The 12843-nt window shown below is 41.0% G+C and overlaps 1 protein-coding gene across 7 annotated transcripts in view; it reads right to left on the bottom strand.

Annotated features, from left to right (window-relative positions):
• arhgap23b (Rho GTPase activating protein 23b) overlaps window positions 1-12843 on the bottom strand; it is a 36332-nt gene that overhangs the window by 11358 nt on the left and 12131 nt on the right. For 3 of the 7 annotated variants that reach the window (XM_026914493.3, XM_026914491.3, XM_053238648.1), the window contains 6 exons: window positions 5320-5502; window positions 3383-3407; window positions 3189-3281; window positions 3009-3087; window positions 2817-2877; window positions 1199-2522 (listed from right to left, as the gene is read on the bottom strand). In XM_026914493.3, the coding sequence (XP_026770294.3) occupies window positions 1199-2522; window positions 2817-2877; window positions 3009-3087; window positions 3189-3281; window positions 3383-3407; window positions 5320-5502 (1765 nt within the window). Of the gene's footprint in view, window positions 1-1198; window positions 2523-2816; window positions 2878-3008; window positions 3088-3188; window positions 3282-3382; window positions 3408-5319; window positions 5503-9504; window positions 11098-12843 lie in introns of those variants that run through there. The other 4 variants (XM_026914494.3, XM_026914492.3, XM_026914488.3 and 1 more) reach the window with 4 other exon arrangements.

Raw genomic sequence — 12843 nt, 5'->3', positions numbered from 1 at the left:
ATCCCTTTTTGATATGGTAAATTTAACCTCCTATCTTTAATGATACTGTGAGTGACTCTTAAATCTCCGCAAAGTCCTCCAAAAGTGTACTAATATTTCTGTATTCATTCAGAATCTTTGTTCTGAATCTTTGACCCTTAGGAATCTTCTGGATTCACCTAAATGCTGTTATATGATAGTTAGGTGTTACATTGTTCATAAATTAATACGTACAGTGTCTGCTTCACCTTACAGAAACCTGGATGAGCAGCTGTTGCTGTGGTTGCAGACCTCTTTATGTTCCTGTCTAGAAACCTACAATAACAGTTGCTTTAATTCAATAATATTCACAAAGCCTAGAACCAGTGGCATGTCCAGGTTCATAGACATGGAGTGGCAACAGGGGACGGGTAGTGGGGGCAACAGCACAGTAATGGGTGAACCCACATAATTATGTTTAAATTATTCCTGCATTTGCATAGATGATTTGCTCCTTGTTGCAAAAAGAATGGCCATATACTATAATTACATTATGGTATTGGCTTTATAGCTGCTGTGTAGTTCCTTATACTAAATGGATCATTATTTTCCAATAATGATTCAGTGATCTATGGTCCAATAATTGTATCAACATGGGCTAGATACACTTAATTTAGTCTCTGTTAATTGCATAGGAGTGAGAGTTGTCTAAGATCTTAGCTTAGAGTTGGGGTGGCATTTGGGATTGCAAAGCTTACACTGAGGGTGGCAGTTACCTCCTGCTGCCATTCTTCTGGCCATGCCCTTGCCTAAAATCTCTGCATTCAAAGACGTCCTCAGAGTTATATTCCTTACTGCAGTTCTCACAAGTTCTCTATTTCTTTTTGAATGATAACGGACCTTTACTTTTAAATTGTGAATGTAAATGTGATTTGCTTGCAACTAGACCAAAAAAGAGATCATATCATATCAAGCATCATAAACTGATCGATTATTAGTGAACAAGTAAATATTTAGCTCACTGACAGGGAATACTGCTAAATATTAGAATTTAGATAGTGTAGTTTCAAATAGAATGTCATATGGCAGATATTCAGTTTTTTAAACATCATAAAACTGCACAGTGATTTTTCCTGCACAAGCTACAACTAGCAACCATTGGGGAGAGGTGACAAGCAAGCAACCACTGGGGAGAAGTGACAAACAAGCAACCACTGGGGAGAGGTGCTCCCATACTGACCTATAAAGGGAATGGAAGCCAGGGAGTCCTGCTCCACAGGCAGGGGTTGCAGGGTACCATTGGACCGCGCAGGGGCTGAGGCAACAGGAGGTTCGAGTAGATCCACAGGCACAGCGTAGTTTGGGTGGCGCATTGCGTGGGGAGTACATTTGCCAGAGGGAGACTTCTGTCTGAGGACTACTTCTTGCATCTGTGCTTGAACAGGCTCCTCCACTGTTGGTCCACTACCTGAGCTTTCCTTTGCAGAGTTCTGTGTCTCGGCAGTGGAAGACATGGACAGAGGGGACGAATCTCTGCCTGAAGAATGTACAGTATCTGGGGGGCTGGTTTTAGGTGTGGTAGTCCAGCTAAGGTGAGGACCAGTGTAGGAAGAATCTTTAAAGGAGTGAGCCTGCTGCATGAGGTGGCCCGCTTTGCGACAGAAAGAGGGACTATAGCTGCGGTAGCCCACCATCTGGTCATCTACTGTCTGTGTGGGCAAACATCTGGGCTGGGCTGACTGATAAGCCTGAGAGCCTGTCTGCTCCTGGGCATGGCTGGATCCCCGGCCCAGAGGCGGCACATCTGCACAAATTACTGCACGCTGATTAGCCAAGCAGGGCTGCTCTTCTTTTCTGATTGGCTGGCCGCTCTGTGGGGCACAGGCCGACTTCTCATAGCGTGGTGAAACCAGAGCAGCTGCCTTGTCCAATTTCTCTAGCGAGCGCCCATGGCTCTTCTCGTATTCAGCATAAGAAGCCAGTAGATTTTCTGAGCAGGAGCGGTTTGATTGCTGGGCCCCAGTCATACCCCATCTACCCATCCAACACGAGTCTATGTAAGGGGACTGGTTGAATCCTGTGGCTGTTCCATAGTGGCAAAGCAGTGTGTCCTGAGAGATGCTGCGGTGGTGGTGTGACATGCCTGAGCGCTCTGTTGTCTGGCTGTGGTACCATTTAGCCAGGGCCTGGTGACACAGCTCACTCTGTGACAGTGGAAGGCTGCCCTTCCGCGGGTGGGGCAGGGAGGCTGAGGTGATGGCCGCATTGTGGTTGGCAAAGTGAAAGTCCAGAGGGCTGATGGCTATGGTTGAGGAGCGAGCACGCTGGTTACGAAGCGCATGGAGGCTTGGGATATCTGAGCGGCGGCCTGTACCCCCAATACTGTCTCCCATGGAGCGGGTGTCTAAGAGACCTGCTGACCCACGCCTGCAGTTCAGGTTGCCAGGCATACCGGAGGAGCTGGGTTTGCTGCGAGGGTAGCAGATTGGAGGAGGCTCTGGAAGGTTTTGAGCCCCTCCGGTGTATGGTTGATTCCCTTTCAGATAAGCATCATGAGAGTATGCCTGTGGAAGTGGGAAAAATAGAAGCAGAGTTACACATTTATGAAAAGATGAAAAGAAGAGGGGCAAAAGGAGAAAAAGGGTAGAACTGTGGAAAGAAGTCAAAGCATTTTTTTATAGCAGCAGCATTATCATACAACAGGGCTAACTAATCACTAAGTAGTTGTCAGCATCTCATCTATCTCCAAGACAAAAATGGTAGCTCATCAATAATTGTCATGCTGAGTAGAACTGAATGTGGTGGGTATCTGGGAGAGAAAGAGAAGAGGAGGAGGAAGAGCAGAAAGTCATACTCACACTTACCAACTGGAGTACATCCTCATCTTTAGGCATAATGGAAAGCTCCAGCACACTCTTACTACAAAAACACAATTTCTTAATAAGCACAAATGCATAAATGAACAATGTTATCTGTGTAAATACATTAGGCAGTAAGTATATATCAGGCAAAGCACTAGTAGGGTGTGAAACTCATACAAATTCCTGTACCTGTTTTGGATCAGTGCTATAACCTGAGAGTAGGTTTTCCCCAGAATACTCTCCCCATTTACTTTTACTAGTCGGTCTCCTACACACAGAAACATAAGAACACACAGACACAGACTTAATACAAACAGTGGACTGCATCTTGTGCGTTACTGAATATACCAGAGCTTTAGTTTCTCCTACCTGTGCAGAGCCCAGCCTGGTGGGCAGGACCCATCTCCTTCACGCTCTTCACAAAAATAGTATCCATTGGCTCCAGGCGGCCCCTATGAGTCCCTGAGGAAAACAGCACAATCTAATTTAGAGGCACATATAAACACACTCTGATGAAATGTTACGTAGATGAGAAAAAGACTGTAATCACCACTGAAACTAACCTTTTCCATTGCCATTCTCTACATCCTAGAAAAAAAAGACAGAGCCATGAGTTGTTCATGTAATATAATCTATGTACCACCAGAGGGAACCATTGTCCACTGTCAAGTGGTAAGGTCATAAACATAAGCCGGAGTGCAGTTCATACTATTGACTAGACTAGCTAACAGTAACGCTCTGAACGCCCAACCACACTAATAATTACATGCACAAACACAGTCAAACACAAAGAAGATACACAGGATAACATCCAATCTCTTCATCTTCAGAACACACACACACGAGAGCTGAGTGGTCAGTCTGGCTGGATCTGGCTGTGCACAGGCTTTGGGGCTTTGCTGACACAGCTCATTCCTGACACACGCACAAAAGCAGGAGGCTTTAGAGTCAGAGAAGTAAGCGTCTGTCTGTCCTGACCCCTTCACTGCTACTGGAGTTGGGGGACAGGAGCGCACTGCAGGTCGCAGAAGTGAGGGCCACAGCTCATAGGGAGATTATGATTAAGGTCTTTTTCTGCAGATTGCTCTGAACTCATGAACTGCATACCCGTCTCATGACTGTCTGAAAGACTGAACCTTGCAACTGCTGTGACCGAGGTCAGGGGTTAGCAAATTATGCTGTGGCAGTAGCAAGGGAGTAGTATGATCATGAATTGCAACAATGGGAAAAGGAAAAAGAAGGGCATAAGAATAATGGTCTTAAATTAGCAATGAAAGTGCCTAAACGTGAAACAGGCCTTTTCCAGATTGTCATGTTGTGAATCATTATGGTATGTGTCCACATGCAACATGGCTGGCAACCTGGCCAAATATGGCTTGCCAAGGACTGAAAAGGTTCAGCAGAGCTCAACTTTATGTGAATAAGTCTGTTTGCTTTATTGTGCTAAACCACTCGGGCAAAGGTAGATATCATGGCGTGGGAAGACTTTTAATTTCTTTTTAAATATCATACAATGTGGAACAACTATTTTTTATTGTATTATTACTATTGTATTATTACAAAATTTAAATAATATGAAAATCATTAGGTTACTAGCTAATAATAGCTTGGTAACTGTGCGAAATTCAGGTTGACTCAAGTAAAACACACTCACGCCTAATGTCTATATTTTAATCTTATGTCATTGTAAGCTTTTATATTAAATATGAACACAAAAATAGCAAACAGAGTATAAAATTGTTTACTCCCAAAACACATGTTCATTATGGTTGATTATACAACAGTTAGTTCCGGTCCACTAATTTGATTGGACAGGTGGCGTTCCAAGGCTGCTGATATGTAGCATAACTGCACTGGGATGTTTTACTGTTTGTATCTCTCCACTTGTCTATTTTCGCCACGTAAAAAAATTCCCATTCTAACAACAGTCCCACTTAAACTGTTACTACAGGAGAGTTAGTCAAATAACATGGCAAATGAAATAACACGGCAAACAATACATTTTTCATGAATATAACTTCTGTCTTAAACTATGAAAGCTCGTTAGATGAAGGTGAAAAAGAAGAAGGGAAGCCAATTTCACTGGATACATTGTGAGATAGCTAGCCAGCTAGCCGACAGGCTATCTGTGAGCTTGACTTCTTCAGGATCTATTTCCAGTCGCAGAGTAAAAATAAACAAATTATTTAAAAAAAGCCATAATTGTGCCCAAAATGTCAGTTAATCAATATTAATTTTTTTATTTATAAAATTGTTGCATTAAAGCAATATCACACTACCAATCATGCTGTTATACTGAATTTCGCACATTTTTTTGTTCAGTATAACACACTCTGGCTCGTGTGATATTGCTTAAATATTGTTCCCTTGATTTCTGGAACTACTGCCACGCCCACCAGCAGCAAATAGAGAAAGACAGTGTGGCAGCTTGTGTGCATGTACTATTATACAACAATGACCTTATTCTTAGTAGATTTTATGAGAACCAGTGCTACATTACCTTCACAGAGGTGTGGAGGGCAGATTCTGGTGGGTACACTATGAAGTGCCGTAGTGTAAACCCAAAGCCCTGAGAGTTCTTCTGCAGCACCACTGTACGAGGGCCCTTCCATGCCACACCTTCCCTGGACACTGAACGTGCTTTCTCATTGGACAACAGAACTCCATCTCTTGGCCCTTTTGCCTACAACACACCAGCATAGAAACCAGGTTATGAAATGGTGAACAAAAACACTCAGGAACTTCCACAAGAGAGAATAATGAGCTGTATTAGTTATGAGCTTTAGTATTTTCTGTCTGTAAGATGTCCTCTACGTGCAGATGATTTGGTTAAGGTGACTTAAGCTTGCCTTGACCAAACATAAAACATGATGTCTAGATTAGCTTTAGGGGTGGGTTCAGGAATACACTAAGGTGACAGTAATCTCCCCCTGCCCAGTGTGAGGGCACGAGATCAACCCCCTTCCTTTTCACGCTTGAATGAGGAATGTCTCAGGAATGTCTATTTTAAACATTGATGCTATAATCAACCACCACATGGGACTGACCAACAATGGCACAGGGCAAAAGTAAATACAGTGGTTCCTGATGTGGAACAACAGGAGCATTAAAACATTACACACTCGCACGCATTCTCACTCTCACACAGACAAAAATGCAAAATGTGTGAACAAAGGTCATCCTTCACTATAGGTCAGGTAGGGAAGAAGGTGGAAGCACTGGAACAACAAGAGCCCATTAAATTCCAAAAATACACCTCACTCGGAAGGGGGCAGATGTATTTGACAGATGGGCTGCTGATTTGGCCTATTCATAGTTTTCATAACGGATATACCGGCTTAAGTTGCTCATCACTAGAGCGAAGTTAAGTCTGGGGTGTACAAACTATTCTTGGTGGGGGCCAGACAGAGAAAAAAGGCCACAGGCCACAGGTTCTCTTAATTCATATAAGTAAAGAAGTAATAGGCCTACTTGATTACCATCACTAACACTACATTCAAGTGACTAACTCAGTAAGTGGGTTTTAAAAACCTTCTGCTGAATACTTGACAGCAGTGTGTAAAGATTTTGCAGATTTCATCTTTACTGGGCATATTAGTCAGGAGTATTTTTAGAGAGTAAAGGATCCCCTTAATGCCTTATAGCGATTACTTCTGTGAGGCACCCTCTGCAAAGATTTACTACACTAAGCCATAAGTTTGGCCACCCTGAGTTAAGTAATCCTTCTGAGAAATCTGATTAAAAGTTCATTAGGGATTTTGAAGATACTGAATTGCATGATACAGTAAGTGTGCATTAGCTTGCAGCACTTAAACTTTTAAACTTTTTTGCTTTTTTTTATCATTTTAAAAAGAAACCAGATTAACTCTTGAATTTTCTGTGCTTTGTAACATCAGCAGCAGGGGAAGGCAATACAGTAGTTAAGGCTTTAGGATACTGATCAGAAGGTTGTGAGTTCAAATCCCAGCACTGCCAAGCTGCCACTGATGGATTCTTGCACAGGACGTTTAACCCTCAGCTGCTAAGTTGTAGCTTCTTTCAGTTGTAAGTGGCTTTGAATAAAAGTGCCAGGCAAATGTAAATGGAATTGGTTGGTGTTTCTCCTAGAGCTCACTCATCTGTCTCATGCACCCACCCTCTTCCTGTCTCTCTGGGCTCCTCTCCACACCAGCTCACCCCCACCCCCCCCCCCCCCCCCCCCCCCCCCCCCCCCCATCACCTCACACGCTGCACTGTGCCGCACTGCCCGGAAAACAACAACAGGAAGTGGAAACATTGAAACAGGAAGTGCAGTACCTCCCTTAGTTAGCCATTAAGGGGATCCTTTACTCTCTAAAAATACTCCTGACTAATATGGAAAAGCTCACAGCTTTCTACTATACAGTAAGTCTTATAAAAAGACTTCCTAGAAGACTTGTCCCACTACTTCCTTAACCCTTCTTTGTCTATTCTCTCTTAGCACTTCTTCCTGCTCTATTTTCTCAGAAATGTGTCAAAGTCCCAGAGTCTCTGTGTTCTCATTAACCCCTGCATCTGCAGATATACAGATCTTTACAAAATGGCTTAACACAGCCTCAAGAAATAGAATGGGTGATAATATATTGAAAAGGAGCCTGAAAGGATATAAGAGGGCAGGAATTTGTGCAATGCCTATGTACTCGGGACCCAATGCAGAGATAACTGATGACACACAGGCAGAAAAATGAGAAGGAATGAGAGTGAGGTAAGTGCTGATTTTAAGTGACTGGATTCCTCTCTGAATTCCAGCACTAGGCATGTCACACTCAGGTGAGGGATAAACATACACACAGGAGCGCAAGATTCCGGGACACCAGAACACTTACACACGTGGACACAGTATCACACACACAAAATATGCAAAAGGGGTTGGGAATCGACATCACATCGCACTGAATTATGGGATCATTCCACCATTTTGGAAGGGTTTGTTCCTTGTTAGCATGCTACAAACACATTTTTATTGTGGTTTTAGGACTTTTCATTCTTAAAAGTGAATCAAACAAGAAAGGGTTGTAGCCTGTCAAGCCATGATGGCATACACAAATGATGACATACAAATTCTACCGCCTCTTACATTACTACACATCAGCTCATATCTGACATAGGGCTTGAATTCCTATTTTTTGAGTAATTAAAAAATTTTAAAGTCACCTGAAGCCTAAATGGCTAACTACTTGACCTGCAAATCTACAAGAAGCCAAAATATGATAGCACATTGATGAAACTGATAAATACAGCTAATGTTACAGTTACAGTGACCTCATAGTTTTCCAAATGATTTTAATGTTTGACCATTAAAATAAGCATACATGTTTATGCACATAACCATACACTTAAGCATAAACATATAATTAGCATAGGTCAGTATTCTGTACATTTTAGCATTCCGTACACTTGACCTTTTCCCACTAAAAGATTAAAATAATGAATTATTAAAAATATAACCTGGTGTTATTGTTATTTATTCCTTTTTTTATCAGAAAAACAAGCTGTGATTTAGCCCTAAAAGCTCTGTATATAGTGACAGAACTCCTACATGATATGAAATTATGGATGGGAAAGCATTAGAGACACTAATGCCATGAGGTGGGTAACTTTCTGCCTTGGCTAATTAAGCATTCGCATCAGCATACAAGTTCACTTCTCCCATAATATCAAATGTAAAGAAATGTTTTAAATAGAACAGGTTTTGCATAACAGAATGTTAATTTAGATATCAATAAAATATTAAATTACAATTTCATGTTAACATTGTCCCAGTCATGGAAATGCACTGTCAGGAATATGCTAGATGACTGATTAACTCATATAGATCATCCATAAGACACTGCATCATGATATCACATAAGCAACGATCATAGCCCACACGGACAAAAGTACTGTCAATTCTTAATTTCCCTGACAAAATAAATTCCCAAAACATGTTAGAAAATTTGCCTCTTGTCTATAAAGACTTTTAAATAATATAATAATATTACATGATCATATACTAAATTTTATTTTCTTTTTTCCTCAGCTAAATCCTAGCATTTCTGACTTATTTAACCCATTTTTCTTCAGGATAACCACTGACAATGGTAGGATGATGTAGCCTGTCGTCCATGACTCACACTTACACATATTCAACAAGCACACAAATATATTCTGATTTTCTTCCTCTCTACCAGTCAGTAGTGGCCCTCCAAGCAGCATTCCTTATGTAAGGCACTGGAGGTGTAGACACAACCCCAACAGAGCAAAGCACCAAGACAAGCCAGCACAGACCCTACGGCTAAACAGCACTCAGATCCAACCTCAAAATATCTGTCAGAACTAAAAGCACAGAGTACCACCAACCAATAAAATACACACTTAGGACAGTTAAAATAACGACAAACTTATCCAGGTTGATGAGTAACGAAATACAGATATAGGCTTTGAATGAAGAAGATAACACTTCTACAACATAGCATACTCTTTGGACAATTACAATGAAATAAAATCTAATTAAATAATTAAAGTGCTATAATGTTTTAAAGTACATTTTGAAAGTACATACTGACTCTTATTCTGATAAGCTAATCCAAATCAGTAAGTAAATACATATAAAATATAACAGAAACTTTCCCAATTCTGGTGGATGATTATAAAGCTCGTCAACCATTGAACATATATGATGTCTTACCCCATGCAGATGCCAGTGCAGCATGTTCCTCCTGGTGAACCGTACATGACTATGTCGGACATTTAAGCTCCTCAAAGCCGCCAGCCATATACAGCGAGGCTCAGGGTCACTGCAGTCCACCCCCACTGGGAACTCAAAGCACCATTCCTTACCAGCTGGAGCTGGAACCCCCAACACTGAGCGTCTCATAGCCCACATCCCCGCCTAAAGTCACAACCACCCCTTGACAGGAAATGCAAGGGTCAGTCCTCCACTGGGGTCATGCCTACAAACAGGTATATGCTCACTTTTCCCTGGACACGAGCATCTGCACTCAAATATAATCTCCAGAACATTCCTAAATCATTAAAGAAGAAGATCTCCTTATTAAGAGGTTTCTGGTGCCTGTTCCTGACTTCAGAATTGACTGGTGGTCATTTAGTACAGTCAGCTCTGAAGTAACTGCTCTCTTTTGCAACCCTTCAAACGTTCCAGGCTTCAGTTTACGTGGATTAATCAATTACTTGATTAATCAATTAATCAAAATAGTTCAGCATTTGTTAATGCTGTTCTTACTCCCTGTATAGAAAAATGTAGAAGAAAAAGTCTTGCCAAGCCTTGCTATTAACATTTCTTGTCTTACTCTGCAGTGTGGAAGGTTTGACATAGTCCATTCATCACCCCGGTAAGGTCTTCAGGGGTGCTTTTCACCCAGTTGTGTTTATCAATCCAATGATGTGTCCAATTGTAAAAAGTTGATAACATCCTCTTCTGCCAAACTCAGTGAGGCCTCTTTTGCCTTTTACATAACAAGCCTGTTCTTGTTTTGTTCATTATCCATTGATGATGTCCACAGCCAGGTACTGAACCATGAGCTACAAACGAACATTACAGAGGCTCCATAAAGTGGAAGAACATTATACTTGTTCATGCTCCTAAAGTCTCCACTGGCACTCTTACCCAGTATCCTCCTCCAGAGCTCCTCTTCCAAATCCTCCTATTTGTCAAGCTGGTGTGAACACTGTCATTAAAATGACTGGTGTTTCATCCTTTTCTGCAGCCCCTCCTCTAACCCCATCCCTCTATCCCTGTCTATATTTCTGCTGTGCTTGTCTTTAAAGTGTCCAGCTCAGTGCAGCCTGCTGGTGGTGTGATCAGCTGCTCTTTCCCTGCACTCTCTCTCTCGACTCACTCTGTATCTCTGTCGACTCATTTTAGACTCAACGACCTGGCTGTCACTGCTGGATTCCTGATATAGTAGGAGGAACGCACCCACCAAACTGAATTTAGGACTAAGAGGAAAAAAAGTCTGTTTTTAAGTGTGCATGCACATGCATTGTTTAAGCAACGGCAGTGTGAAAGAAAACGTTTTAAAATGTTAATCTAAATTTGTGAATGCTGCACACAGTAACACTTGTAGGAGGTGGTGAAAGACTAAAGCTGAATCTTTTTAAATGGTCAAGAGAGAGGCTAATCGTCATACGATTCTACACAGAAAAACAGACTTCACATTGTAATGGACCACTTTGATTTTTACTCTATCCTTCTCTGTCCTGCCAGCGCTGTGCTATAACACATAACAATGGCAAGATTGAGGGATAACTCCAGTGGAAGAAAAAGAGAATGTAATTACATATATATACAGTATATATACAGTATATATACATATATGACAAATATACTAATTTACAGTTGAATTGAAAGAGGGTGAGTAGAGTAGGCAGTGAAGACAGATGATGACAGAGGATACAGAGCCATTACACAAATATAACCACTGTGACAATGCAGTCACTGACAGAGAGGAACAATGGGACATGTGGGGCCAATCCAATCAACACACACACACACAAACACACACACACACACACACACACACACACACAAAAACACATATCCTCACTTCAATCACAAGCTTAACTTAGGATTCTGTCTAACATTCATCTTAAAAAAACCCGTGGTTCATTATTAACATGTTGTATAAATAAATCAAGCCCCGTGATTAAACGTGGGGAGACAGGAGTGGGCAGTTACAGTATATGACCACTGGAGGACATCAGCACACAGTACTCATTTTATTACACTGATCCTTTACTCACTGGTTAGAGATCTTAGCTAAAAATTGAAATTTTGTGCTTTCCTGATGATAGCACAGCTCTATGCTTGAAATGCTCGGAATGCATCCTGTCTTAACTGTATGTTGCATTGGTTAAAAGCATGTGACAAATTAATAAATGGTAAATGCAAATTGACCAAATCATTATACACTGGTTAACCTTTTACATTATAAAAGAAAGATAATAAAAATAAAAAATGATGCAAAATATATGCACAGAACAGCTCTGTATCTTTAACAATGTAATATTTAATAAACACGGGTTGTTGCTTTTACACACTACCTAAATTCACTGAAATTCAGTGAAAAGCAGCAAAAGGTCAAATATAATACTCTCTGTGCCAAAGGCTTTACTTACACATAGCAGTGTTATAGAAACAATTCACATGGTTGTGTAATGTGTAGAAATAATTGGGACCTTCTCCAGGCATCCTTCACACTCTTGTGAAAATACATCCAATCACGTACACATGTCTGAATGGCAGGAAAGGACTATATAACCATGCTCGTAATTAGCCGACCCCTCTTGCTAAAGCTCCTGATAACCGTAAGTGGACCTGGCTGTAACGTGAGTCTAACGTGAGCACATCATACAATCCCACAGAGAATAAGCTAATAAACATGGAAAGAGCAGGACAAGATATTTAATCATTGTTAAATCATTGCTATCTTTAGTAGGTTTGAGCTTCTTGTCAGAAATGCACAATGACCACACAGCTTACTTCTTTTTTTCCTGGCTGGAATAAAAAAGGTCTCACACAATGTCACTTCATCACTTGTTGCACTTAGCTTAAAGGCTTTAAAATTCCACCCACCCACACATACCTTCTCTCTTAGGCTCTTCTGCTTTCAGTCTGGGTTATTACAGCAGCGTATACAGACAAGCTTGGTGTCTTGTGTACTTAAATCCACATAGTGCCATTTGGAGGATAAGGATAAGCATACAGAAAGGATTAATTAAAATAATTAATGAGGACTGAGGTCTATTTACATAAAACTGCATGAAGATCTGTCTATAAACAGATGTCTGTATATATACACTCTATAAACTGTCTATAAAGAAAAGCATCCTATTTTACCTTGTGCTTTTTACAACTGAGAAGCCTATGACATCTGTGATCATTAATTCAAGATTGAAAAACCATCTGAGAATTGATTTGACCTATTTAAATAACTGGCATGCTCCACAGCAAAAGAAAAGGAGAAACTACAGCTTATTCATCTACAGCTTTAGGCATTTCCACTGT

This window comes from Pangasianodon hypophthalmus, chromosome 12 (assembly GCF_027358585.1).
Source record: "Pangasianodon hypophthalmus isolate fPanHyp1 chromosome 12, fPanHyp1.pri, whole genome shotgun sequence".
In the NCBI taxonomy this organism is placed as follows: domain Eukaryota; kingdom Metazoa; phylum Chordata; class Actinopteri; order Siluriformes; family Pangasiidae; genus Pangasianodon; species Pangasianodon hypophthalmus.
This window is presented reverse-complemented; position numbering and strand designations above follow the sequence as displayed.